The sequence below is a fragment of the Mirounga leonina genome, unplaced genomic scaffold, assembly GCF_011800145.1.
Source record: "Mirounga leonina isolate KUSES-001 unplaced genomic scaffold, KU_Mleo_1.0 Mir_175, whole genome shotgun sequence".
Classification (NCBI taxonomy): Eukaryota; Metazoa; Chordata; class Mammalia; order Carnivora; family Phocidae; genus Mirounga; species Mirounga leonina.
Genome location: NW_023270453.1, coordinates 29026501 through 29054334, shown reverse-complemented (window position 1 = coordinate 29054334; position 27834 = coordinate 29026501). Strand labels below are relative to the sequence as shown.

General features: G+C 45.2%; 1 protein-coding gene across 2 annotated transcripts in view; it reads left to right on the top strand.

The window, feature by feature from the left end:
* Positions 1 to 27834, top strand: part of GRIN2A (glutamate ionotropic receptor NMDA type subunit 2A) — a 367624-nt gene that overhangs the window by 308261 nt on the left and 31529 nt on the right. For both annotated transcript variants that reach the window (XM_035022254.1, XM_035022255.1), the window contains one exon: positions 19665 to 19852. In XM_035022254.1, coding sequence (XP_034878145.1) covers positions 19665 to 19852 — 188 coding nt within the window. The remainder of the gene's footprint in view (positions 1 to 19664; positions 19853 to 27834) is intronic.

Sequence of the window (27834 nt, the reverse complement as noted above, 5' to 3'; positions counted from 1 at the left end):
AGCAGCTGCGGTTAAGATGAACCCCAGTTGACAGCTGCTTTTGTGAATCTGATGAGCATCACAGGCTTCCTTCTGAGTTGCATTAAGGAAAAGCAAATCCAGGACGCTTTGAAATGCAGAGAACCAGAGGAGTTTCTTAAACTAATAAAGAACGTGGTCCAACTCCGTGGGATCTCTCAGCCAAAGAGAAAGATCTAAAGAGTTTGTTAGCTTATTTAAAGTGCTGAAAATAAGTGCTATAGATTATTCTCTGATTTTAGGTAGGAGTTTTTGGGGTGCAGCTTTGTGTGAAAGCTGACAGTATCACATTGACAAAGGAGAAAGGAAACGGGGAGAGAAAAGCAAGGTGAACTCAGTGTCTCTGAAGCTACAGCTAAGGTTCCTTTTTTTAAGATTTTATTTATTTATTTGAGACAGAGAGAATGAGAAAGACAGAGAGCACATGAGAGGGGGGAGGGTCAGAGGGAGAAGCAGGCTCCCCGCCAAGCAGGGAGCCTGATGCGGGACTTGATCCCGGGACTCCAGGATCACGACCTGAGCCGAAGGCCGTTGCTTAACCAACTGAGCCACCCAGGCACCCACAGCTAAGGTTCCTGTCTACCTGTTGACATTGCACAGCATAGCACTCCCGTGATAAGGAACTGTCTAGAAAAGATGGCACAGAGGTGAGGAGTTTAGGACATGAAGCTGGAGTGTACCTCTTCTCCCCACCCCCCACTGCTATTGTTTCTGACTTGGAGCAGATGCCTCATTGTTCTCAGCCTCATCTGTAAGATGGGACTCATAACAGGGCCTTCACAATTCAGGGATGTGCAAAATGCATTTTTGGGAGGGTCCCGTTCAAAACGATTCTGTTTCTAAATGAAGTTCTTTCACGAAGGCAGTATTGCTTATCCAGAAGACAAATTTCCGTGGGCCATGTGGGTCATCAGGGATTCTTGAGCGGTGAGACATGACTGTTGTAAGTTACCCTGGAACTTCATCTGCAGCCTCTTCCTCTCACCTGTTCTGCAGGCCCACTGGGGCTGCTCCCTCGTGTCTGGTGGGGCAGACGGGCCCCCTCTAAACCCTCAAGCCCCATCCCTGTGTGCTTTCCAGGAGCTTTGGTTGGTAGCATTTTGTCTCTTCAGTTTCTGTGGAATCTCTTCATCACCTCAGCAGGGGCTCGAAAAGCCAAGCCCATGACTTATCCCAAACTTATCCACACTCTTCTCATTCTGGCTCGGGGTGATTTTTAAAAACGTTTTATTCGAGCGTAACACGAGGGCAGAAAGGATACACATATGAGGTATAGTGCCTGAGGACTTTGTACAAACTGACCATCCAGGTCCATTCACAAGACGTAGCCAGTCCCCAGAAGGCCCACCACACCCTTTTCCAGTGGCTGGTCTCGCTTCTAAAGCTGTGGATTCTTTTGGTCTGTTGTTCTCACATGTAAATGAAATCGCACTGGACATTTTCTTTTCTGTCTTCTTTCAGCTCTGGGCCTTCATTCTCATTGCTGTGGGGAATTTCAGGATGGGGACATGCCCCAAAGTCATCCATCTCTTCTCGTCTTGGTGAACACTGGGGTAGTGTCCCATTCGGGGCTATGGCGGGGAGGGCTCCTAGGGGTATTCTCAGCCAGGTCTGTCCTTGCACGAGGGAGCACGTTGGTCTCGGTATGTACCTAAAACAGGAGTCGCCAAGCTATAGGATGCATGTATGTTGCATTTTAGTAGAGATCAGAAAATTCTGATGACTTTCCAGCTGAGCCCCAGATAGGGGCTTTGTTTGTTTCTTTCTTCCATGGTCTTTTTATCAACATATACTATCACTTGGGACAGACCGTGAACACAAACATGGATGACAATGGTTAGAAACAGCGGGTGAAGCCTAGCTCACCCCCTCTCCATCCATCTGTCACCCAGTGCACAAAATGTGTTGTTTTCTTTCTTTTCCCATTTTTTAAAAAACAATTCAAACAAAAAGGAGTTGGGAAATGGAAACAGTTCCTGGCCATAAATTGTACAAATTGTTTTCTGGAAGCCATATAAGAATTATGACATCCATCCCAGCAAACTTGGGCAGATGGCGGGCTTGCCCTATACTCAGTCTTCCGTGTGGGGGATGTTTTGTGCTGTTACATTAAGCTCAGAAACTAGAGCTGGAGAGGTAGGAGTCTTTTTTAAAGAAATAACTCTGCGGGCACCTAGGTGGCTCAGTCGGTTAAGCATCTGCCTTCAGCTCAGGTCATGATCCCAGAGTCCCAGGATTGAGTCCGGCATCGGGTGCTCTGCTCAGCGGAGAGCCTGCTTCTCCTTCTCCCTCTGATCCTCTCCCTGCTTGTGTTCTCTCTCTCTCTCTTTTCTTTTTCCTGTTATACTTTTTTTAAATTTTATTTTGTTATGTTAGTCATCATACATTACATCATTAGTTTTTGATGTAGTGTTCCATGATTCATTGTTTGCGTATAACACCCAGTGCTCCATTCAATACATGCCCTCCTTAATACCCATCACTGGGCTAACCCATCCCCCCACCCCCCTCCCCTCTAGAACCCTCAGTTTGTTTCTCAGAGTCCGTAGTCTCTCATGGTTCATCTCCTCCTCCAATTTCCGCTCTTCATTTTTCCCTTCCTACTATCTTCTTTTTTTTTTTTTAAACATATAATGTATTATTTGTTTCAGAGGTACAGGTCTGTAATCTCTCTCTCTCTCTCTCTCAAATAAATAAATAAAATCTTTAAAAAAAAAAAAAGGAAGAAAGAAAGAAAGAACTCCCCACTCCCGTAAGAGTGAGGGCTTGGCTGTGCTCATTACAGGAGGTTCAGTTTCAGTGGAATTGAGGTTGGGAAAAACCACTTACTGGTTTAACAAGCTGCTTGGTTAATTATTTAAGTTAATTAAATTAAATTTTGAATAGAGAGCACATTTACATAATTCAAAATCAAAACGTATTGTGTGAAAAGATAAACAGTGAAGAACCTTGCTCCCACACTGTTTCTCTTCTGCCTGGTACCCCCCACAGGGGGCACATTTCCTGAGTGCCCTCTGTCCCTCCAGATCAACCAGTGCATAACTAAAAGCCTTCTGCAGTTCCTTTTTTGAAAACATTCATTATTTTTTTTTTATATTGGTCTGTTGGTCTTTTTCTTACTAATTTATATATTGGAGAAATAAGCCCTTTGTTTGTGGTATGGTTACAAATGGTGTTCCCAGCTTTCTTATCTTTTGAGCATCCAGATGGTATTATTTTTCCATGCCAATTTTTTTTTTTACAGTCAAACTTATCAATCTTTTTTTAAGGCTTCTTGATTCTGAGTCGTAATTCAAAAGTCCTTCTTCACTCCAAAGGCAGAAAGTTACTTTCTCATGTTTTCTTCTATTCTGGTGTCAGTTTTCACGTTTGGACTTCCTCTTGGGGGATAGTGTGAGCCATGACTCCAACCCCCGAGTGATTATGGGAAGCAAAATGCCACCACAGAACCACCCCGAGATCTGACCAACTCCATGTGGGTCATGTCTTCTGTTCCTCCTCCTCCAAGACTTCTGTCCTTCAAGTGTCTACGTCACCTTGCTTCTGATCTTTTCCTTCCCTCTCACGCCTCGCTTGCTTTTTACGTTTTTCATCATGAAATAGGTTATTTTAAAATATGATGCATAGCATGAAATAATTTCACAAGAGTGAATATCATGGGGATATATTGTTGAAGGAGTAATAATAACAAAATGAACTCCTCATGTACCCACCACCCAGCTTTAAAAATATAGTCATTCCCCTCCTTCATCATAGCATCTCTAGAAGTTTCCATCCCTCTGGAAGGTAGAGAGAAGAGCCCTATCCTATGCACCCCTGAATTGTTAAACTGGAGGACATTCCCTTTATGGGGCCCCCAGGACCCTAAAATCCAGTAATCCCTGGCTTAGAAAACCCAGAGCATCTAGCTCAGCTGCTCGGTCCTGCCTGGGTGCACATGGGTCTGTGGCATCTGCTGCTCAGTGAAGACGTGGGCATGTACACCAGGGTCAGTGGATGCGGAGGCTCCTTTATGGAGCCTGAAAGGGCCTAGAACACAAGTGAGGCCTTGGATTATGGTTAAGAGTCCCAGCTTGGTCTCCATCCAGGTTCTGTCATTAGCAAGCCGTGGCCTTGGGTCAGTCATGTCATGTCTCTGAGTCTCAGTTTCCCATCTAAAAAGCGAAAACACTGAATTCTTTGGTCTCTGAAATGGTTCTGATATTCTCTTATTTGTGTCAAACACTTCATTTAGAACTTTCCAAAAATACAGAATCCAGACAAGCCATGTATATAAACACTGTCAGTTAGCAGAAAGGATGTAGAATAACTCTTCAAAGCTGGGGGGTCTCCAGGCCTCGCCCATGAGCCAACCCCACCTGAATCACATGGTTACACATTAGATGCAAGTTCTGGGTCCAACACAGGATCTTCTCTCCAGTGCTAGAGCCTGTGAGTCTGCATTTCAACAAGCATCCTCCTGCTTCAGGGATTTCGATCCATGCCGAACTTTGAGAACTACTGTTCTAAAGGAGTTCATTCCCTCAACATGTTTTATTAAGACAGCATATAAAAAGTAGACCAATCAATATAACCATGTAGCTTATCCCCGGGATCCATAATTGCTTTAAGAGCATAAGTAGAGAGAAACTTGAAACTAAGTACAGTTTCATTGTTTATTGAAACTGAAGATAAATAGAGAGAAACCATCCCAGAAATGATAGGGCAAATCAATGAGAAAACAAGATTTGACTTGTGAACATCGACAGAGATAGGATTTTTCAGGAATAGGTCTGTTGGGACATGCGGGGCTCTCCTGAACCAAGGACAGACGAGTGGTTCGTGACCACAGCTTTCTAGACCAGGGTTTCTCGGAGTGTGGCCTGAGTCTGAGTCAGTAGGGGTGCTAAAAAAAAATTGTGGGTTCCAGAGCCCCACTGAGCCAACAGAACCTGAGACTCCGGGGGCAGGGGCCGGGGCCGGGGAATCCTCAGGTGATTCTGAGGGGTGCTGATCCCACTTTTCAGAACATCTGCTCTAGAAGAGGGAGCTGAAGCTGAAATGAGTGGAGGCAGATTTAGATTTACAAATGCTCCATCATCAGGAGCTGATGTTCTCCAAGCAGTTTTGGCAAGTGGGCAAAAGTACAAGCATAGCACTTAATGCCAGATTTAAATTAAACAATCGACATCCCCAGGACTCCAAAGAGCCTCATATTTCACGACACAGTGGGATGGTTTATGTTTATTTTAACTGATGTTCATGTTCAGTTATTTGTATATAAGTTTATGAAAAGTCCTAATTTCCTTTAGAAGCATCAGTCGTTAGCCCTCGGCCTCCCGGTTCCCTATCTATCTGATTTTGTTCCCAGCCCAGCAATGTTGGGAAACCGGCAGGCATCTTTCGGCTTCCCTTACATTGAGTAGTCGGAGAGAAGAATTGGGAGCGAGGGTTGCCTTTTGACCCATAAGCATGTACTGCAAGGCTCGCATTGTGCTCAGTGGCGTGTCTGTAAAAATAAACTGGAGAGTGGCTACAGCTACTTGAATGTGTCAGGACTGTGTTTGTGGTACAGGTGGGCATTGAACCCCTATTCCAGAGCACAGAGTCTCCAAGCCAGTGGGGTCCGGGAACGCATGTTTTTATTAGCACTTCTGGTGACCCAGATACAGGTCGTCCATGGCTTTTAAGAGGTTCAGTAGTCGCATACGGAGAGATGGTGTTCTGTCTGGAGCAGACAGGACAGGGAAGAGGAAGGGCATTTCGGGAGGAGGGCACAGAAGGAGCAAAGGCATGGAAGAAAGTTGGGGCATGTTCATTTGGAAGTGCCTTTGGGAAAGCGGCATCACAGACCCATCTCATCTCTGCACTGATAGAAACCTAACAGTTTGTGAGGTGCTTCATGTGCATAATCTCATTTAATCCTCACAGCACTCTCTCTCTTTTTTTTTTAAAGATCCCTTTCTTTGTTTTAGAGAGAGAGAGAGAGCACAAGTGGGAGGGGAGAGGGAGAGAGAAACTCAAGCAGACTCCACGCTGAGCGTGGAGCCCAACGCAGGGCTTGATCCTACTACCTGGAGATCATGACCTGAGCTGAAATCTACAGTTGGATGCTCAACTGACTGAGCCACCCACGTGCCCCTCCGCACAGCACTCTTATGAGCTGGGTACCATTATTATCTCTCTTGAGAGATGAAGAACCTGAGCTTAACTAAGTTACTCAAAAGTCTATTTAACTAAGTAACAACATTGTAGAATTATTAAGAATTATTACTGGGTTTGCCTCCCCTTGGCAGTGCCAGCCAGGTGGTTGGGTGTAAGAGGTTAGAGCTCAGGGAAGAATTGGAGACTGAAGTTATATATTATATATGTGTGTGTGTGTATATATGCATATTTAATACTGCATATGATATACATCTATTTTATACTATATATAGTAGAGTATGTATAGTCAGTATATGACTGTCTGAGAGTTGAGGAGGTCACAGCATCCTCATTTCCATCCTCAAAAGAAACTGGTCTGGAGATGTGGAGATTGCCAAGGCAAAAGTAGACTGGGAAGGCATAAGGATCCTCCCTGATGGTTAGCTGCTAGGCAGAACATGTTCTTTCCAGGATGCCATTTGGGCAGGTTTTATTCACTATATTTTATCAAGCACGCAGAATCAAACTCAGAGGTTCATTTTCAGCTGCGGAGTTCGAGCGCAGGCATAGAATGAGGGTGCGGTGAGCCATTGTCCTAAGTGGGATAGCATCATCTCCAGAGAAAATCAGAGAGACAGTGACGTGCTTTCTGAGATCCACCCCCACATTGCAAATAAAGCTTAAAAGTAATTGCTACCACATCACAGTGTTAGGAATTTTTTCCTTAATAAAAACTCAGGAAAGCACAGGCAGCTTTTTGTGTGAGTGCATGCGTGCGTGTGTGTGTGTGTGGTTGCAATTACTTCTTGTTAAACTCGATTAAAACTACACTAGTGGGTTTTCAAGGCCACCCATAAAGTGTCAAAAATAGGAACAAATGGGGGGGAAGTGTAAAGTGGGGTTCCAATTCTGTAGACCCAGAGATGGAGAGAGGACAGAGAGAGAGAAAAAGGATACAAAACTGAAATACACCAAAACATTATCAGAGATAATGCCAGATGATTATATGGTGTCCTTTTTATCCTTGTACATGGAACAAGTGTTTTTTTTATCTTTTTTTTAAAAGATTTTATTTATTATTTATTTGAGAGAGAGAGAGAGAAAGCATGAGCACGCGGAGGGAGAGGGAGAAGCAGGCTCCCCACTGAGCAGGGAGCCCGATGCAGGACTCAATCCCAGGACCCTGAGATCATGACCTGAACTGAAGGCAGACACTTAACCGACTGAGCCACCCAGGCACCCCTATAGCAAATGTTCTGCAACCGAAGTATCACTTGCAATTCTCAGAAAAAAAGTTTCTTCTGAACACCACACTTCATTTCCTCCTGGTGTTTGTCTCGTGTTCGTACAGCTTACACACTGAATCAGGGTGCGCGCAAAATCCCTGCCTTGCTTTCCTCAGTTGAGCCTGTACCGTTTTGTTGGACTGTTTTCACATTTAACGACCAGGAGATATTTCACCAAGTGAGAGGAATATTAATTTAACTGTCATTGCTCTGCATTTTCATTCTCCTTTGGCTGGCACTGGAGGCCCCTACAGGAAATAGCTTTTAGAAAGCTTGCTGATGGGGCGCCTGGGTGGCTCAGTCAGCTAAGCGGCTGCCTTCGGCTCAGGTCACGATCCCAGGGTCCTGGGATCGAGCCCCACATCGGGCTCCCTGCTCGGCAGGAAGCCTGCTTCTCCCTCTCCCTCTGCCTGCCACTCTGCCTACTTGTGCTGTCTCTCTATCTCTCTGTCAAATAAATAAATAAAATCTTTAAAAAAAAAAAAAAAAGAAAAAGAAAGAAAGCTTGCTGATACCATTTTTGTAGACCAGTTTGTTGAGAACGCTGTCCTCCACCATCTCTTGGACATCTGCACCCTGAACAGCGTTGCTTTTCCTCCACTTTAAGGCATGTTTCGATCTGGCGGACAACACAATCCCTATAACTACTCGGCGTTTTCTTTTTTCTTGAGCTGCGCCGTAATTCAGAGCTCAGTGTATGATCCTCTGTGAGCCGCTGCGGAGAGCTTATGTCCTATCTGCTTCCTGACTTTCCCTAAGGCCTTAGCCACGAGCCTTAACTCTTGAATTCCCTTAACTCAATCAGATTGTTTTATCCATATGTTTAAACCTTATTCTGTTGCAATTGGAATAGGCTATGTGAATTGCTTTGGGAACTAAGCGAGGTATTTCTAAGTAACAGGTAACATTTATTGGGAGCTTACCTACATGCCAGGTAGTGTCCTGTTTGGCCTGCACTATTTAAATCTCACAGCAATGCTTTGAGAGAATGACTATCATGATTTTCCCATTAACGATGGAAGAAATAGGCAGAGAGAGAGTGAGTAGCTTGTCCGGGTCACACGTGCTCCAGGGCCCATGCTTTGAGCTGCAAGTTAAAATAATAATTATGAACATTCCTGTAACACTGCCCAATTAGCCTGCTTTCTAATGGCCCACTATTGTCCAAAACCCAGAACCAATTTTGTTCATACTTTAACCTTAAAAATGTCTTTTATTTCCCTTGAAAATCTTAATGCTGCTTTAAAAGGGGGCAGTATTTCTCCTTCCATTGAGATGGGGAGAAGAAAGGAACTCACGGACCCCTCAAAAAACAACCCCCCCCCAAAAAAGGATGTATTTCTTATATTGGGATTCATGTGGTTAGAAGTTCCTCCCCGAGACCACGAAGGGGCAAGAGCTCCCTGGCCTATTCCCTCTCCCGAGGGCCTGCCTCTTCTTCCTGCCTGCTGAACTCACATGGAGACTTCGAACATATGATCTCATTTCATCCCACTTTGACTCTGCCAAATAGGCCTTCCCTCCACTTTACAGAAGAGCAAACTCGTCCAAAGGTTAAGTGAGTGGGCAGAGCTGGCTTTCAAACTCAACCCGGCATCTCTTTCTCCCCCTAAGTGCTAACTCTCTGCTTATCTGACAAGCGAACAGCTCTGGGAGAGTTGGACACCTTTGCCATGAGGCAGGGGGGCTGGACCGGACAGGCAAGGGCTGGTGAGCTTCAGAGCTGGTCTTAGCACCCATGCCCTTCACCGATATGCTGTACTGTGTCTCGTTGCAAAATAAATTCTCACTGTAAAAAAACAAAAATAAGGAAAAATAAGCATCCCTTTGACCATGACCCAATCCCAAACCACACCCCCCCACACACACACATACACACAGAGCCAGGTAGGCACTGTTATCTGTTGGGTATTACATGGCATTTCTCCTAAACCTTTGTTATACGCATTTGCGTATATATCTATGTCCACACATAATTATCAATTCATTCTGTGCGATGCTGTCAAACTCTGTGCAGAATATCACAGTTTGGTGTTCAATTAATAATACGTTTTGAAGAGTCTTCTGTATCCATAGGTCTGTTTTGCCTTCATCCTCTTTGGACTGCTGGGAAGAATCCCGTGGTATACATACATCACAGTCTGTTTGACCATTTCCCTTTGGGGGCTGCCGGTCACGTGGCTGTGTTAAAAATCCAGACGAGTTCTCTAGGCATGACTGCAAGAAGTAGAGTTTCTGAGTCAAAGTATTTATACACCTTCTTGAACATTAGTCTTATTCGGCTAATTGATTGATTTACTTATTTTCTGAGTGGGCTCTTGGTACAGAACATGTACTTTGGAGGGAGAAATAAGTAGCTTCGTATCCTGGCTGCGATAATGACCAGCTATGTGACCATTGGCAAATAAATACCGTCTCTGAGCTTTTCCCACATCCGTACAATTCTGTCCCCTGGAATTTAATGAATTGACTTTGGGGAAAGTACTCGGCACTGTATCTTGACACATACTAGCATTTTATCAAATGTTGATTCTTTTTCCATTCTTTCTTTCATTTTCATGTTTTTTGGTCTTCAAGATGCCCCATCCTTCAGTTCTGATGTGTGACCAGTTTGGCATCATCATTATACTATGCTCTACTACCAGCAGGGTAATGTGATGCTTTCAAGCTGAGCATCCTGGATTCGAATCCCCCTCTGCCAAAGTCCAGCCGTGGGACCTTGGATAAGTTAATTAACCTCTTAGACCCCAGTTTTTGTATTCAAAAAATGATGCTAATTTTGGCTCCTCTGCTTAGGAGAACGTTGTAGGATTAAATGAGGTATGCAGGCAAACAACAGAGTGTCTGGCACCGAGTAAACACTCAAAAAAAGTCTGAACAAAGAAAACATTTTTGAGCATTCTTTATAATATGCCATGGGAATGGCAGTAGAATGGTTAACATGATCCCAACCCCTGAAGAGTGTAATCTAAGGAACTCTATGGAAGAGATTTATATTCCATAAGGAATCAGTATTTTTCCAATGTCTGAACATGAGTTATAGGGTGAAGAAGAATAGCATTTGCCTAGCGCTTTAGAATTTACCAAATTTATAGTCGTTACTTCATCCAACCAGTATACCTCCTGGTCAGGTGGGGAAATCAAGGCTTAGAGAAAGATACAGACTCACCTGATGTGGGCAGGGATCTTGGGGCCTCAGTTTCCTTACCTGAAAAAGTAAAAGACAGCATTACATGATCTATCAACTCCTTGGATGTGGTTAGTTTGGGTCCAGTGTTAAACTTAACAGAAACAAAGCAGGGATTTGCTGTATTTTTTTAAACTGTTTCTTACTTTTGAGGTTATTAGTCACTAGGCAAAGGGTGCACGGCATCTCCCATGTTTGCTTTCATTTCTCTCTCTTTCTCCATAAGTCCATCCCCCTCTTCTTATTTCTCCGTCTGTGTCCTTCTGTCTCCCCTTCCCCGTCTCTTTTTCTGACTCCTCCTTTTCCCATTCTTTCTGTCTTCCTGTTTTGCTTGGTGCCTGCTTCTGTCCATATCTCTCCCTCCCACTCTGTCTCCCCCCTTCTCTGCCTTTCTCTGTCTCACAAAATTGCTAAGAAGGTTCTCAGTGAAAAAATAAATACTCAGTTGGTTAAGCGACTGCCTTCGGCTCAGGTCATGATCCTGGAGTCCCGGGATCGAGTCCCGCATCGGGCTCCCTGCTCGGCAGGGAGTCTGCTTCTCCCTCTGACCCTCCCCCCTCTCATGGTCCCTATCTCATTCTCTCTCAAATAAATAAATAAATAAAATCTTTTAAAAATAAATAAATACTAACCATCGGTCTTTTCTAAACCCAGTTCACAGTGACTATTACCAGTAGATGTGATCGACGCAAATTAAACTGACAACAGTTAAAAGTACACAGGGTGAAACTTGTTACTGACTAAAAATCCATAGGTGACTTGAATCTTCCTCAGCAAATTTGAGTCTACACAATTCTGACCCAGGAGAATTGAACTTAGTGGAAATAATAACCACACAAGAAACTCCAACTGGCAGCAGCTATAAATTAGTAAAGTTTGTTGTGGTCCCAATGTTGATCAGTGAATCAAATCCTTATAAAATTTAAACACAAAGGAATTGATCCCAGTGAAAACAGGTTCCAAAAATTGCTGGAAACAATTTAGGCCATGGGAGACATCGATTTAGGATTAGATTAGCTTAATGGCATTTGCAAAAAAAAAAACAACAACAAAAAACCCCAAAACATTTCCTTTGTGAAAATGCAGCCATGTCCATATAACTGATTTTACAGCTGTATTCACAAACTCAGAGTCCAAATGTGATTCCAGGCCATCTTCCTAAAGCCACTTTTAAACCATCCAGGGCTGATGGCAGGTACGGTCTCTGTGCACGCTGTCTCCTCCCGAAGCAGGCACTTCCAAAGGTCATCATGCCCCAGTGGTACCCCTTCTTGGGCCGGTGAACACCCTGCACCCCTCAACAGCCTTGTGTCTGGGGGCTGGTGAAGGATCTACACCGCCCTGGCTTCTGTGCCCGATGATGTCATCACCGCCATGCTAGCATCCTGAGTCTGCACCTGAATTTACAGAACACCTTCACTTCCATCTTCACCCACCAACAGCCCCCCCTGCCGCCCCGGGAGAGAGGTGTTAGCTCCCCATCTTACAGGTGAGAAAAACCGAAGCTCAGAGAGGTCCCAGGACGGGATCTCACTCACGGACCCGGCAGAGTGACCTGAGCGCCAACCCCCCACCCTCCCCCGCTCGCTGTTGCCCCAACGTGCTGACAGGCTTAAATTGCTGGCTGAAGCCTTTCCCTTCCCCCACAAGGCTTTGATGGGACCTAAAAAAGTACATTCCGTTATCAAAGAGATGTTTAATTGTCATAACACTTGAGACTAGACTCCAAAACACACACTGGCGCACACACATGCACACACACACACACATACACACACTCCAGTTTCATCAGTTCATCAGAACAAGTCAATGTCTTGTTAAAGGCTTCTTGAATGTTAATGAATGAATAATTAACTTTAACTATATAATTAGCCTTTAAATGTGCTGAGACCCCCAGAGAGCATCTGAAAACATGCATAAGGAGATGATGAGCTAAAACCAGAAACTTTTGATTAGGAAATATCAGGAGCCAGGTCCCTTTCCCCGAAGGGGCCACAGCCTGCCCTTGAGCAGGGGGCAGCCGAGGCACCCTCAGACCATCTTAGGGCCACGAGTGAACTTGCAGGCATCACGCAGGTACACGAGAGACCGACCGAAGTGACAGGGTCAGACCGACACTTGAGAAAGCTGGAGCAGCTCTTGAGAGCTGTCAAAAACTCTGGCAGGAAACTGCAGGGTTAAAGTCGCACAGGGAACCTGTGCAGATTCCTCCTTACTTGGCTTCTTCACAGAGATCTTATTTCCCCCTCTCGTGCCGAATTACTGTCGTTTTTAATCATTTGCTTTCCTTGAGGACCGTCCCCCGTGACAGGTGATAGGGAGAGTGACGGCACCGACGGCACCCCCACAGCACCCGGCAGGCGGTGTGGGCATGTCTTGTCACCAGCACGGCAGGGCACGGCTCCCTTCCAGGCTCTGGTTCTGTCCCAGCCCTGAGGCTGGGAAGCCGAGGGGTCCTTTCATTTGTCACTAATGTTTGAAGAGGAGATCCCCCTTCTGTGGGGAGTGAAGGCAGAGAAGGGGGCCGGGGAGGTGCTTTGTCCCCATCACCGTTCTCACACCCCCTCCTTAGAGCACCCCCTGACCCGGGGGAGAAGCTTTCAGCCAGTGACAGCCATGGGCCATGGGCGGGAGCTAGGAAGGTGGGTCAAAGACAGTTTCCTCTTGAAAAGCCAGGAGCAGGAAACACGGAGCCGAGAAGCAGAACTGACTTCCTTACCTGGGAGCCCCCGAGCTTCCAGCCGACTGCTGTGAGCCCCAAGACTCTCTCTCCTGCAGGGCCAGCCTTTCATCTGTGTTGCCCCAAACCAGGGGGGCCAGGCTGGGGGGTGTGCTGCCAATTACCGCGCTGCAGCCTGATCCATCCCTGTCTCCCGCGATCTCAGCTCCGGGCTCCCAGATGCTTGTGGTCTACACCGGGCTTTAGTTTCGGATGGCTTTTCTCTTCCTAACCCTCTACCTTCAACAAGAAGCTCTGGCTCTCTATGCCTAAATGGCTCCTGGAGGCAGGCATAGGATGTGCTCGGGGCAAGAGAAGGTCTCTGCAGGGGTGACTCTGGACCTCATGGGGCCGTGCACCTATTGGGAAAGAGAGAAATGAAGCTGAATAACCCATCAGAGCTCTTTAAACCTGCTTGGTCTGCTCTCATCCTGGCTGCTTCTTCCATTATGCTGGGCTTGACTTAGAGCTATAACCCCCCAGTTTGAACTTCATAAGCAATAGACAGAAGTGCCTTTGTTTACCCCACAAGCGTCATGGACGTCATGGTCACAGCAGTTATGTCTGTGGCCTTTGGCATCAGACTGTGGAAGTCTAGATGCTGCTGTGACCCCGAGAAGCTGGTGGTGGCGTTGTATCCCCTGACCTCTTAGTGACTCAGTTTCCTCATCTGGCAATGGGGATGGATGGCAGCAGCAGATCCATCCTTGTGCTGTTAGGAGGAGTCAGTGGGATGGGATAATGCGTGTAAAGTATCCAGGACTGGATTGGTCACAGAGAATGCGTAGAATGTGGCAAATGCCATAAGTGTTGCCATAAAATCTGAACTCAATTGACTGCATCCATGTGTTTTGAGCACTTGTTTTGTGGCAGGCATGGTGCACACGTCTCACTTATATAAATTCTCTTTATTCCCAAAGCCCTCTGAGGGCAGAGATGGTCTGCCCCGCTTTGCAGAGAGAAGACTGGGGCTCAGAAACACAGGCCCCTTGCTCCAAGTCTTTGACCACAGAGCACTCTCTTGAGGACGTCAGCCAGTCTTAGTTTTTTCTTTTTAATGATGGCAACATTTTTCTTCCAATTGAAAACAGAGCAAGTAGACCTTTTGGAGTCAGAGCGAGGAGGAAACCCAGAGCCCTGCTCCGCAAGCCTTCCCCTGCCCACCCAGAGCCCTGCTGTCCACTTAAGGAGCCACCAGCTGTGTGTGACCATTTATGTTAGAATCTAAATTAATGCAATGAAATAAAATTAAAACCTCAGTTCCCCATTTGCACCAACCACATTTCCAGTGCGTGATAGCCATATTAGACAGCACAGATAGAGAGCATTAGAGCACCATATTAGAGAGCACAGACAGAAAGCTCTGCTGGACAGCGCTGTCCTAGAGAGTTTGAAGTACAGAATTTGGAAATAATACTGATGGGCTTCAGGCTGCTTTGCAGAGCCTCCTCTGCTCATAGACAACATAGGAAAATAATAATAATTGTATATCTCCCTACTGGACCCTCTTTTGTAAAGCACTATGCAAACAAGCCATGTCTATCAGAGGGGGCATGTTTTTAAACATGCATTTAGTCCCCAGCTCTCTAGAATCATTGATCACATAGCCCTGTAGTTTCCTTCATGTGCTGTCCTCATTTTGGTTCTGACGTGGCCCCAAGACCAGAGACAGCCCATGGAGGGCAGGCCCACTTATGGCCCTTCATGGCCCCCAGCCCACCCAGGCACACCAGTGTGTAATTGTTTCACTCATGTCTTTTGTGATTGTCTTCCCTCTTACTTTTGCAAACTTGGTTCCCTGAGAAAACTTCCTGTTTTCTTTCTGTTCATCTGGCTGTTTCTCAGCTAAAAAATATTTTGTCATGAAATATGGTAATGATTTGCAGAAATCTGTGCCTGTCCATAAATACTGATTTAAGCTGCTGTTAGGCAATTCTCATGTCGTTTCCAGGTGTAGTTTTCGAATTCCACCCCAGACATGCATCAGTGTGTGGTGGGTTAACAGGAGAGGGAAAGGTTTTACCGCACAAACACAAACAGATGGCCTTCACATTTGAATGCCTCTGTGCACATTTATGTGTGTATTCATTTGTTTTTTGAGGAATTAAGAGAGTGGGAAGGTCGCAGCAAAACCCAGGTTCCCAGCATCTCCATGGCAACTTTTTTTTAATTTATTTTTTTTATTCTTATGTTAATCCCCATACATTACATCATTAGTTCTAGATGAAGTGTTCCATGATTCATTGTTTGTGCATAACACCCAGTGCTCCATGCAGAATGTGCCCTCCTCAATACCCACCACCAGGCTAACCCATCCTCCCACCCCCCTCCCCTCTAGAACCCTGTTTGTTTTTCAGAGTCCATCATCTCTCATGGTTCGTCTACCCCTCCGATTTCCCCCGCCTCATTCTTCCCCTCCCGCTACCTTCTTCTTCTTCTTTTTTTTTTCTTAACATATATTGCATTATTTGTTTCAGAGGTACAGATCTGAGATTCAACAGTCTTGCACAATTCACAGCGCTTACCAGAGCACATACCCTCCCCAGTGTCTATCACCCAGTCACCCCATCCCTCCCACCCCACCCCCCACTCCAGCAACCCTCAGTTTGTTTCCTGAGATTAAGAATTCCTCATATCAGTGAGGTCATATGATACATGTCTTTCTCTGTTTGACTTATTTCACTCAACATAATACCCTCCAGTTCCATCTACGTCGTTGCAAATGGCAAGATCTCTTTCCTTTTGATGGCTACATAATATTCCATTGTATATATATACCACACCTTCTTTATCCATTCATCTGTCAATGGACATCTTGGCTCTTTCCACAGTTTGGCTATTGTGGACATTGCTGCTATAAACATCGGGGTGCACGTACCCCTTCAGATCCCTACTTTTGTATCTTTGGGGTAAATACCCAGTAGTGCAATTGCTGGATCATATGTTAGCTCTATTTTCAACTTTTTGAGGAACCTCCATACAGTTTTCCAGAGTGGCTGCACCAGCTTGCATTCCCACCAACAGTGTAGGAGGGTTCCCCTTTCTCCGCATCCCCACCAACATCTGTCGTTTCCTGACTTGTTAATTTTAGCCATTCTGATGGGTGTGAGGTGGTATCTCATTGAGGTTTTGATTTGGATTTCCCTGATGCCGAGCGATATTGAGCACTTTTCATGTGTCTGTTGGCCATTTGGATGTCTTCTTTGGAAAAATGTCTGTTCATGTCTTCTGCCCATTTCTTGATTGGAATCTTCGTTCTTTGGGTGTTGAGTTTGATAAGTTCTTTATAGATTTTGGATACTAGCCCTTTATCTGATATGTCATTTGCAAATATCTTCTCCCATTCTGTCGGTTGTCTTTTGGTTTTGTTGACTGTTTCCTTTGCTTTGCAAAAGCTTTTTATCTTGATGAAGTCCCAATAGTTCATTTTGGCCCTTGCTTCCCTTGCCTTTGGCGATGTTTCTAGGAAGACGTTGCTGCAGCTGAGGTCGAAGAGGTTGCTGCCTGTGTTCTCCTTTAGGATTTTGATGGACTCCTGTCTCACACTGAGGTCTTTCAACCATTTGGAGTCTATTTTTGTGTGTGGTGTAAGGAAAAGGTCCAGTTTCATTCTTCTGCATGTGGCTATCCAATTTTCCCAACACCATTTGTTGAAGAGACTGTCTTTGTTCCATTGGACATTCTTTCCTGCTTTGTCAAAGATGAGTTGACCATAGAGTTGAGGGTCCATTTCTGGGCTCTCTATTCTGTTCCATTGTCTGTTTTTGTGTCCATGGCAACTTTGATACGTTGAGGTATTGACGTTGCAAGCAACCAAGCTTCATCGAGAGGACAAATACCATCCATGGCCTGCAGTCTTCAGGTGACTCATATCATCCAGAGTCTCAGTTGCCCTGTTGATAGTCACAGAAGGTGACTGTTGGCTTGTGGAATCAGAATGCCGCAGCTGGAAGAGTATCTCAGCAGGCCCACGGTGACCACCTCATCTCACAGATGAGGAACCTGTGATCAAAAAGAAGGAAGTGACTTTCCCAAGGTCTCACCATCATCCAAATCTAGAGTAGAAACCCGATCCCCTCTACCTGCTCTCCCAACTGCTCCTGTCACACAGGCCCTGCCATCATACACAAATTGCTTTCAACTCCCCATTCCATATTTCCACAGCTCTCGGTGTTGCTGGCTTTCCAGAAGTCTGTTTCCTCTTGGTTCATCAGCTCTGGTTTACCATCACCATTAATGAGGCTTAGTTTGCGTTCCCTTCCACTTGGATGATCTGATCTCCTTTTAATACTCTCCAAGTGTTAACACCAAGCCTCCAATCCTACAGCCTTGGGAGAAAGGCTTTAGAGTCTTTTTGTTGCTGAGATGAGCCTTGTAGTCTTGCCCCACCTCTAACCATCACAGAGACAAAAAATTAAAATGAAGCATGCAGCCATAAACATTCCAAATGGTTTTGTTCCCATCGGGAGACCTTCAGCAGCTGTCTCTGAAAGGATGCAACAATTTACCTCCTCTCCCTGCCACTTTTATTTTTCTTTGCCTGTTTTATGTGTTCTTGTTAAGGAAAGCAAGGCAGTGAAGTTGAGAAAGTACCAATACATTGAGTAATCTCCGTTTTAGCTTTCCTACCTACTTTAGGTCATCGCCACCCCATCCCTACCTAGTTTTGAGCCATCCATCCCCATGCACAAGGGCGATCACTTCAGCCTTGTGAAGTAACTCTAAAAACTGGAAACAATACTCACGCCCACTGATGGTGACCTGGGTAATGACTGATTCACAGCCATGCTATTGAGGGATGATTCAACGCTTGCCTTTTGGGGATGCAGACTGGGAAGGGTCATGCAGGACTGAGATAATAACGTTCGATGCCTTAATCTGCATGGTGATTTCCAGGATGTACACATGTGTAAAAATTTATCTTGCACTTTATTGCATATGCGTTATACATTGATTAAAAAAACCCATTAACAAAGGGGAAAAAAAGTGCTATGTTTATGGACGTGGAAATACATTCACTCTGTGTAGTTTGCAACAAGCAAAGGCCGCTTTGGAGGTTGAAACGAGGACACAGTGTGGCCCACGGGCCAATCTGTGTTTGTAAATAATCTTTTATGGGAACAGAGCTGAATTCATTCATTTATGTATTATTTAGGGTTGCCCTTGTGCTGTGTATTAGCCTTCCTAGGTCTAATGGAGAGGCTTAAACAACGGGAATTTCCCGTCTCATGGCTCTGGAGGCTGGAAGTCTGAGATTAAGGCAGCAGCAGGGCTGTGCCTGCTCTGAAGGCATGAGGGTAGCACCTGTTCCAGTCCCCTGTCCCAGCTTCCGGTAGTTGCTCGGCTTGTGGCTGTGTTAACTCCAGCCTTCGTGGTGGTGGTGGTCTCCCTGTGTGTGTCTGTGGTCAAATCTCCCCTTTTTTTGAGAACATCAGTCATATTGGATTGGAGGCCTTCCCTTCCCCCCGTGTGAGCGCATGTTAACTAATCACATCTGCAATGACCCTATCTCCAAATAAAATCATATTCTGAGGTGCGGGGGTTTATGGCTTCAACATACAAATTTGGGGAGGGTAACGGGTCAGCCCAGAACACGCTACAGCAGCCGCAGAGTGGAGTTGTTGTGATACAGACCGCATGGCCCACAGCTTAAACTATTTATTATCTTGTCTTTACAGAAAAAAGTTTGCCAATCCCTGCTTTATTTTAAAAAGTGTGTGTGTTTACACATGCATGTGTGCATACATAAGAAATTTGGAAAGCTGTTCACCAATGTGTTAACAGAGGTTGCCTCTGAATTATGAGGCAATTTAAGTTTTAATTGTAGTTTTGATATTTTCTATATTTGGGTTTCTAAAAATTATTATATAATAATTTCTATAATATAAATCGATAGTAAACATGTTTCCCTTGGGAGGAAGACATCGTTCCTATGCACTCACTCTCCCTTCTTGCACCCTACCCTAAATTCTCTTGTACCTTAATGGTTTATTTTGGTCTGATGCAAACCTTTCTAAATAGGCCACTGCTTCCCACTGTTGGGAGTGCTAAGGGCAAACACTTAGCAAACCAGCAAACTCAACTGTTTACTCACTTGGGCATAAGGATTCTTCTTTATTTAGCTGCCTCTTGTATGTAACTTGGAGAGAAAAGGTTCTGGCTTTTATCTCCTCATTAAAAATAGATCCTTTTATGATGAGGGGATGGGGCGGCCATGAGTCACCCTGTACAGAGTGAAAGAAAGCATGCGGTGCTGGATCAGGTCTCAGGAGCTGGTCCCCAAAATGTTACCCCACCATCCTCATGACTCCCTGGTTTTTTGTCATTGCAGGAAACTGGACGCTTTCATCTACGATGCGGCAGTCTTGAATTACAAGGCTGGGAGGGATGAAGGCTGCAAGCTGGTGACCATCGGGAGTGGGTACATCTTTGCCACCACTGGTTACGGAATTGCCCTCCAGAAGGGCTCCCCTTGGAAGAGGCAGATTGACCTGGCCCTGCTCCAGTTTGTGGGTGATGGTAAGACCTTGGGTGACCCCCTATCTTTCAGGGGACTTGACACCCTTGCACTCTCTCTCTTTGCTGATTGGCTTTCCAATGGATCTTTGTATGATGCGTTTGCTTACTATTTATTGGGTGCCTCTCACATGATACCATAGTTTTCTAGGTTGCTTATAATGGGAACCAATTTTAGACAACAAAATTTTCCAAAGAAACTTATTTTAAGGATGCAGAAGTGTCTATCTCAGTGAATTGAGGAAGGAGTTGAGCAAATAAGTTTAGGGGAGAAAAAGCAGGAATCGGAGCAGTCCTCGGGCCTTGATAGCAGGACTTCATAGGTCCTGTCCTAGAGTAGCAGTTCTCAATCAGGGCAGTTTTGCCCCCCGGGGGGCACTTGGCTATATCTGGAGACATCTTTGATTGTCATGGTTGGGAGGCCGTTTGCTACTGGCATCTAGTGGAGAGAGGTCAAGGATGCTGGCAGACACCTTACAATGCCCAGGACGGCCCCCTCATCTCAAAACACGGAATTATCTGACCCCAAATGTTAGTAGCCCTGGGGTAAAGAAACCATGACGTTACATGACTAGGCTCCAGTCCTAAACTCTGTTCTCTCGATTCTAAATTTCATATTCCAGAGGAAGGATTCTTGATGCATTTTGAACCAAAGACTCTTTCCTGGACCCATCAGGAGTGCCTAAGTGGTGGGGTTACATTGTACCAACACAGAGGCTCCTGATTTTATCCTATGGAGGAGTGAGGGAGAGGCAATCTCTAGAAAAGGAATATAAGCAGAAATCCCATGGGTTTCCACTACAGTCTACCTGCTTCTCCTGCCAAAAGACAGTTTCCACCCCCATGGGTCTTACAGTCTCTTGGGACCGTGGCGTTTATGGACCTCTGTAGGTGATTGGGCTGTGTCTCCAGCATCATTTCCTTCAGTCTGCCCTCTACTTCCTAGTTGGTGATCTCACTGGCTGGAGTTTTTTAGGATCCTGTCCTGGCTCAAATGGCAGGTTAACCCTGAGAACCTGAATAAGCTGGGGCCCAGGGCAGCAGCTGCATCCAAGGACAGCTGGAGGCCATGTTCAGAGATGGTTGCAGAATATGCCATACCTCCCTGGAGCTGGGAGAGGAGAATCCGGCAACCATTGTGGTCAAATACAACACTGAAATGCACAGACATTCATGTGCAGTGTGGTATGATTTTGAACAAGGTGCATATTTCCTTGCAACTTCTCCTCCTTTCTCTGCTCCCAGAATTAAGCCCTGGACTCTCAGAGTGCCATCAGAACATCTAAATGTGTTTTATATTTAACTCCCAAATAAGAACATCTGATCCTCTGAATTCCCTGTAGGGCATTTGTACCTTCTTGGGATCATGAGCCATGTTCTCTGTTCTGTAATAGTGACTTGTGGCTGTGTCGGTCAGCTCTGGCTGTGAAATCTAAGAGGCATACCCCACTAGGCCTTTATTTTGCTCGTGGGAGTGCAGGTTGAGTGGAGGAGCTCTGTCTCAGGCTGTGGTGGCCTTGGTGGCTCTGGGCCCTGCGGTGTACCCATGGATCAAATGTGCTGTCTGCTCTGCATGCATTTATTCTGGGACTCCGGCCGAAAGGGCAGGAGCCGCCTGGGAGAAGCTCTTTTCTTGGCTGTGTCACAGGCACAGAGGAGATACCCAACTGTACATGTGCATTTCAAGTCTCTGCTTCGCCATGGTCACATCTACGAACACCCTTCTGTCTAAGCAAATCTGATGGCCAAGCCCAAAGTAAAGAGATCAGAGGTACCCTCTGCCTTTTAAGGGGAGGGGGGGAGTTTGGAGTTACAGGACAAGGGGTGTGGACACAGGAGTGAAGAACTGGGACCATTTCCTCCACCTGACAGCCTGGTCGCCCAAGTCTCCCTACACAGGGTGAACTATTCAACAAATGAGCCTTGTTTCCATCAGTAAATACCACAAAATCCTGAACTTGCCCTGACCTGATAACTGGCCCGTGAAGGACTGAGTGAACAAACACATGCACGGATGAACGTTGGGTGTCGAGGTGTATTTCATTTGACAGGACACTTTTAAATATGATGGGTAGCTGTCAAATAAGTGAGTTCGAACTCTACTCCTGTTAGTCCTTGCTGTTACTCTGACAGGATCTGTTCTGGAACAGCAACATATGCTAGTCACCACACTGCTGACATCACCTGGGTTAATAGTCATAATAACTTTAGAAGTTCAGTGTTGCTTCTACACATTTTACAGAGGAGGAAACGGAAGCGCAGAGGGCTAGCTAGTAAGTGGCAGAGTTTCTACTGCAGGGGCCTCGCTCTGGAAGTGGGTCAATTATGTAAAACTGCTTCATTCAATTCACTAGGTTGTCTATCGAAGATGGCCAATTAGATGCTTGAGATTTATAGATCCTTTAGGAAGGAGTAATTTAGTGCATATCTGAACTAAATCTATTGTCCCACTGACAAATACTTCTATGAAGGGGGTCATCTTTCTTAGCCTCTGTTTACTCCTCTATGAATGAATGCATGCAGAAATATTTACCTGATAAAGTTGATGTCAGGATGAATGAGAGGATATGTGTAAAGAGCTTAGCTAAAGCACCTGAAAATAGAAATGGTTCAATAAATGCTAGCTATTACCATCATCTCCATCATCATTATCATGACCATCACCATCATTATCATTATATCATCATCACCAGCACCATCACCACCACCATCATCATCACCACCATCATCATCTTCATCATCATATCATCACCATCGTCACCATTACCACCACCGTCATCACCATCATCATCATTACCACCATCATCATCACCATCATCATCACCATCACTACCACCATTATCATCACCATCAGCATCATCACCACCACCATCACCACCATCACCACCATCATCATCACCATCATCACCACTCTCACCAACACCAACATCATTTTATCACCAGCACGATCATCATCACCACCATCATCCTCATCATTACCATTCTCCACCTAAACCTCCTCCTCATTGTTGTCCATCCACAACTCCAGTATTCAGTACAGCCTATTTAGTGTTGTATTGGTGATAACAGTATCATGGAAACAACCTTTATGGTGCTGCACAGAAAATGTCCTCTTTCTGGCAAATAAAAAAATACAAAGTAAAGGCCCCAGAGAGGCCAGAAGTGTGTTCCTTGTTACTAGCAGGGCATCTAGATTCTTACACATATTTTCAGTCCTCACTCATTGCTTTCCTGGTCAGATTGTTGGGATTGGGAAACGTGTCTTCTCAGCTTCATCTTTAGAGACCATCTGGAAGCAAAGACATGGAAGAGAAAATGACATTGCTCCAGGGGGCGTCTTAAGATAATCTTCCCGGAAAGCCATGTCCAATTCGGAATGTCTCTCTAGGAGTAAATACATGAATTAACACAGCTGCATAAATATTTCACTTATCTTATGCAGCTTCAGCAGGATTAATTATGCTCTAAAATTAGACCTGTAAAGAGCACAGTGCTAAGCAGTACCTAATTATTATTCATCCTCTAGAATGGAGTGTTTATCTCTTGTTATAGAGTAGCTTCGGTGGACGATTACGAGTCTAATGAGTGTCAAAAGTATAAAAAATTTTCCTAATGAGCTGTGTAAATATAACCTTTGAGTGGAGTGTTTGGTTATTGAGGGAACCTCTTACATGAAGCCTGCCAGGCATTTCCCTAGGAAAAGGACTGGTGATTTCCCTTAAGGGGTACACAGGATCCCAATAAGACCTTACCTTCCTTTTCCTGTCTAACCTTTGTGTCCTTTCTGAGATAGTGTAGTGCACCATGGGGATCTTCGGTTCTCAGTACTTCAGTCACAACATTCATGGGTACTTTTCAGCATTGAACATCAATATCCAACCTTTACTGAGAAACATACTTTCCTAGGCACTGATGTTCCAAGAGGGGGATGTCATGGTCTTTTTCTTCTCTCCTTCAAGGAACTTACAGTCCTGTTGGTTGGCAATGAATAAACTTAAAATATCTCATCTCAAAATATAAACATTTATAATAATTCATATATATGAATTCATACATACATATGAGTATATTCTTAGGTATCTTGGATAGGTGAGAGAAGAGTCAAGGAAGAATATGGAATATAGGGTTTTTTAATGGGAAGATGAAAAGGCAGAGTAAGTCATAAGGAAAACAAGTCTAGTAAGAGCTCAGTGAAGAATAGAATGGGCCAGAGTTCACAGTGTCATTCATTAATTCATCCAGCAACCAGCAAGGATCTATTGAGTACCTGATAACTCCGTGGCACCTAAGAGGTGACACTGATGAAGAATATAAAGAATGAGTCAGTCTGGGACTTAAAAAATGGCATTTCTGGCTTCAAAGGAGAGGTTAAATGGGAGATCTGTTAGGTCCCATCAATCTCATGGATTTTGTAGTTTTTTTAAATGTGATCCTAGGATTTGAAGAGACAGAAGGAAGATCATAGAGGCTAAAGCCCTTTGGGTGTACAGAGGCCAGCAAGAAGATATTGAGAACAAGGTTGTATAATATTATTCAGCAGCAAGTGATGCTGAGGGTAAGGAAGGAAACCACTGTTTTTGAGCCCATATGCAATGGCCCAGTGTGGTGCCAAGTAACTCACAAATATTCTTAGCAACACTTTGTACAGTATTCTGGGGTACATCTTAGTATTTCCATGTTGCAGAGCAGGAAAATGAGGCTCCATTGGGTTTAGTGAGCTACAGCAGAACTTTTAAACTTCAGTGTAAACAGGAATCACCTGGGGATCTTGTCAACCGGCAGACTGTTTCAGTCGGTCTGGGGATTGGGAGCCTGAGATTCTGCATTTCTAACAAGCTCCAGGTGATGCTGATGCTGCCAGTCTACGGACAACACCCTGAATGGATTTTTATAGTTCTTGTAACTCTGGTTCTGATCATCTTTTCATTAAACCGTGGTCCAGGGAAAAATCTTGGTTGCTAGTGGCCAGATCACCTTAGCTATAAATAATAGGCTCAAGCATTGAGAAGCATTTAATCTTCCTCTTTGTACTTTGCTCAGTTTTCATGGTTGTTGGTTTATTTTTAAACCCAGAAATACAGTACTTGTCCCTGGTAGCTCATCTGAATTCACTGAACAGATCAAATCAAATATATGTATTTATCATATATCTTTATAACTTATTGGTATGCTATATTGCACTGCAATTATATCATATTTACATATATATATGATGGCTATCATGTGAAATGTTTGAGAGATATGAGACCTGTATCTCTTGTGTTAATATTGTATGAATAGGGTGACTAACTCAACCCATCTTGCTGGGACTCGCCCAGTTTAAAGCTAGTTAGTGACGCCTGTTATATCCCATTTGGGCATATATGATAGATATCATATGTGAAATCTTTGAAAGATACCATATATATCATTTCAGATGGATAGGTACATTGGGGCCCCTTTGCCCCTTTGTACTGCAACTTTGCATGCAATCGTTTTAAAGATTCATCCATATTGATAACAAATTGGAAGGGACCACATGCTCTGCTCTTATATTAATAAGGCAACTTGCTGCATAGACTCTAGAGCTTTGGAAAGCACCACTCCAGGATAACAATGCTAATGCTCACCGATCTTGGAGTGGGGAGTGCTGGAGGGGAGTCCATGGAGAAGCCCACTCCCTGCTTCCAAGTGGGTCAGGGTTAACAGTTCCTGATTGCTTTGTTTGCTGGCTTCTCTCTCACTGGAGCGTGTAGGATGGCTTGGGGTGGTGAGGGACCCCACGCTGCCAGCCAGAGTAGAGAGTGTGTGATTACAGAAGCTCTTTGTGTATCTAATTAGGGTTCTCATAAATTGCTCTGAGCCACTGGATGGGTTGCTAATATCCTCACTGCCTTAGTCCAGCTCGTCCGCTTAATATCTTTGGGCTAATGTCTGAGTCTTGGGGAGAGCTGGACACCCCACAGCCTGGGTGGTGATGACCACTCATACCTCCACTCCGAGGATGGGCTCTTTCCTCAGTGGCCTTCACAGCCTGTCTTCTTAGGCTGGCTTAGGAATGTATGGCGGTGTTGGTTGAGGAGATCACTGGGGGGCGGGAGGGGGCTCCTAAATGTTTTCCTCATTCAACTTTCTACTGTGTCTGCAATTCCACCATTTGAAGTTTTCTCAGAGAAGCACAGAATCTTCCATGCAACTCCCTTTAAAAATGAAAATCCTGGGCACCTGGGTGGCTCAGTCGGTTAAGAGTGTAACTCTTGGTTTCAACTCAGGTCATGATCTCAGGGTCGTGAGATCGAGCCCCACATCAGGCTCTGTGCTAGGAATGGAGTCTGCTTAAGATTCTCTCTCTCTCAGGTACCTGGGTGGCTCAGTCGTTAAGCGTCTGCCTTCAGCTCAGGTCATGATCCCAGGGTCCTGGGATCAAGTCCCACATCGGGCTCCCTGCTCAGCAGGAAGCCTGCTTCTCCCTCTCCTGCTCCCCCTACTTGTGTTCCTGCTCTTGCTATCTCTCTCTCTGTCAAATAAATAAATAAAATCTTAAAAAAAAAAAAAAGATTCTCTCTCTCTTAAAAAAAAAAAAAAAAATGAAATCCCTTCTTCTATCTCCTAAACCCATTTCCTGATTTGGTATCTGACCTATCCTTCAGTCTACATGTCCCCCTTTAAGATTTCCTTAAAGACCGCAGCTCGATACTAGATATATTTATAAACTGTGAACCCTTTTAGCTCCATGCTTAGTGTTCTTGTGGCCTTTAGCAAAGCAAGACCAGTGACGGGGAATGACGGAAGGTTCTACAGCCTACTAGCGGCATGATCTCGGGCAAATTAATTTCTCTGAATTCCAGTTTTCTTGTCTCTACATTGGAGTTGTTTGGGGAGTAAATGTGAAAATGAACAGAAAGAGAATAGCCCAGTGTTGAGCATGTGTTAGAGGCCTGCAGGCCTCCCCTTGTCCCTGGCCCACTGAGGGGCACTGCGTCCCTGGAGGGCAGACATAATCAGGCCCATTCTTGTTGCCCTTTTGTCTCCCTTAGGACTCCCTCCTGAGCTTGGCACACAGTAGATGTTCACAGGGAACTCACTGATGAATGGGCAAACAAGGAGGGATTCTTCCATTGTTTACTCTGCGTGCTCTTGTGGTCAGATATCCGTTTTGCATTTTCTTTGTGACACGATTTTCTGGGACAGATATAACCAGCAAGAATATACAGTTCCTGGCTTTTAGCATTGAAATGGATCGTAAATTGTCGCCAAGTTTGTGGTCTCTGTGTCAAGCAGGTAAACAGGAAAACCAGTGTTTTCCTCCAGGTCTGGCAAAGTATGGCCCTGGCGTGGGCTCCAACCACTGCCTGGTTTTGAAAATAAAGCTTAATAAACACATCCACCTCCATCCACTCAGGAACCGCCCGTGGCCACTCTCCTCCTGCACGGGCGGAGTCTCAAGTTGCCGCGACAGCCCCCTAAGTGTTGCAATCTGGCCCTTCTGGTCTTAGGCTTCTGGAGGGAGACAAAAAGGGCAGAGAAGACTTGAAAGTCTAGGTTGTGCAGTTCTCCTAAAGGAAGGGGAAGGTGGGAAAGGAGAAGAGGAGGGGGCAAGCCTGATGGGAAGGAAGGAGGAGGGAGGCAGAGAGGAGGCGAGGAGAGCAGACGCAGAGAGAGGCGGGTGTAGGTGACCAGGCAGGCAGGACTCAGCCCAGGTATCTAGAGATCAACAGAGCACACTGCATCCGTTCCACGGAGCCAATCGCCCTGGTGCAGCAGAAACTGGAAAAGTCTGAGAGTCAGCGGCCGCCCCATTTCAGCTGGCTCCGTGCTGGAGCGAGGCACGGACCACCGGCTGACTCACCCCTGCCTCAGAGGCCTCTTCATCCGTCTCCTGCTGGCTTCTTTGCCATTAGTTCTTCGTGACATAGGTCCCTGTGTCCTCGGATGACTCAGCAGCACCCCACTGCAACCAGCAGCCTCAGCCCATTTAAAGAGATAATCGCCAAAATACGGCTGGG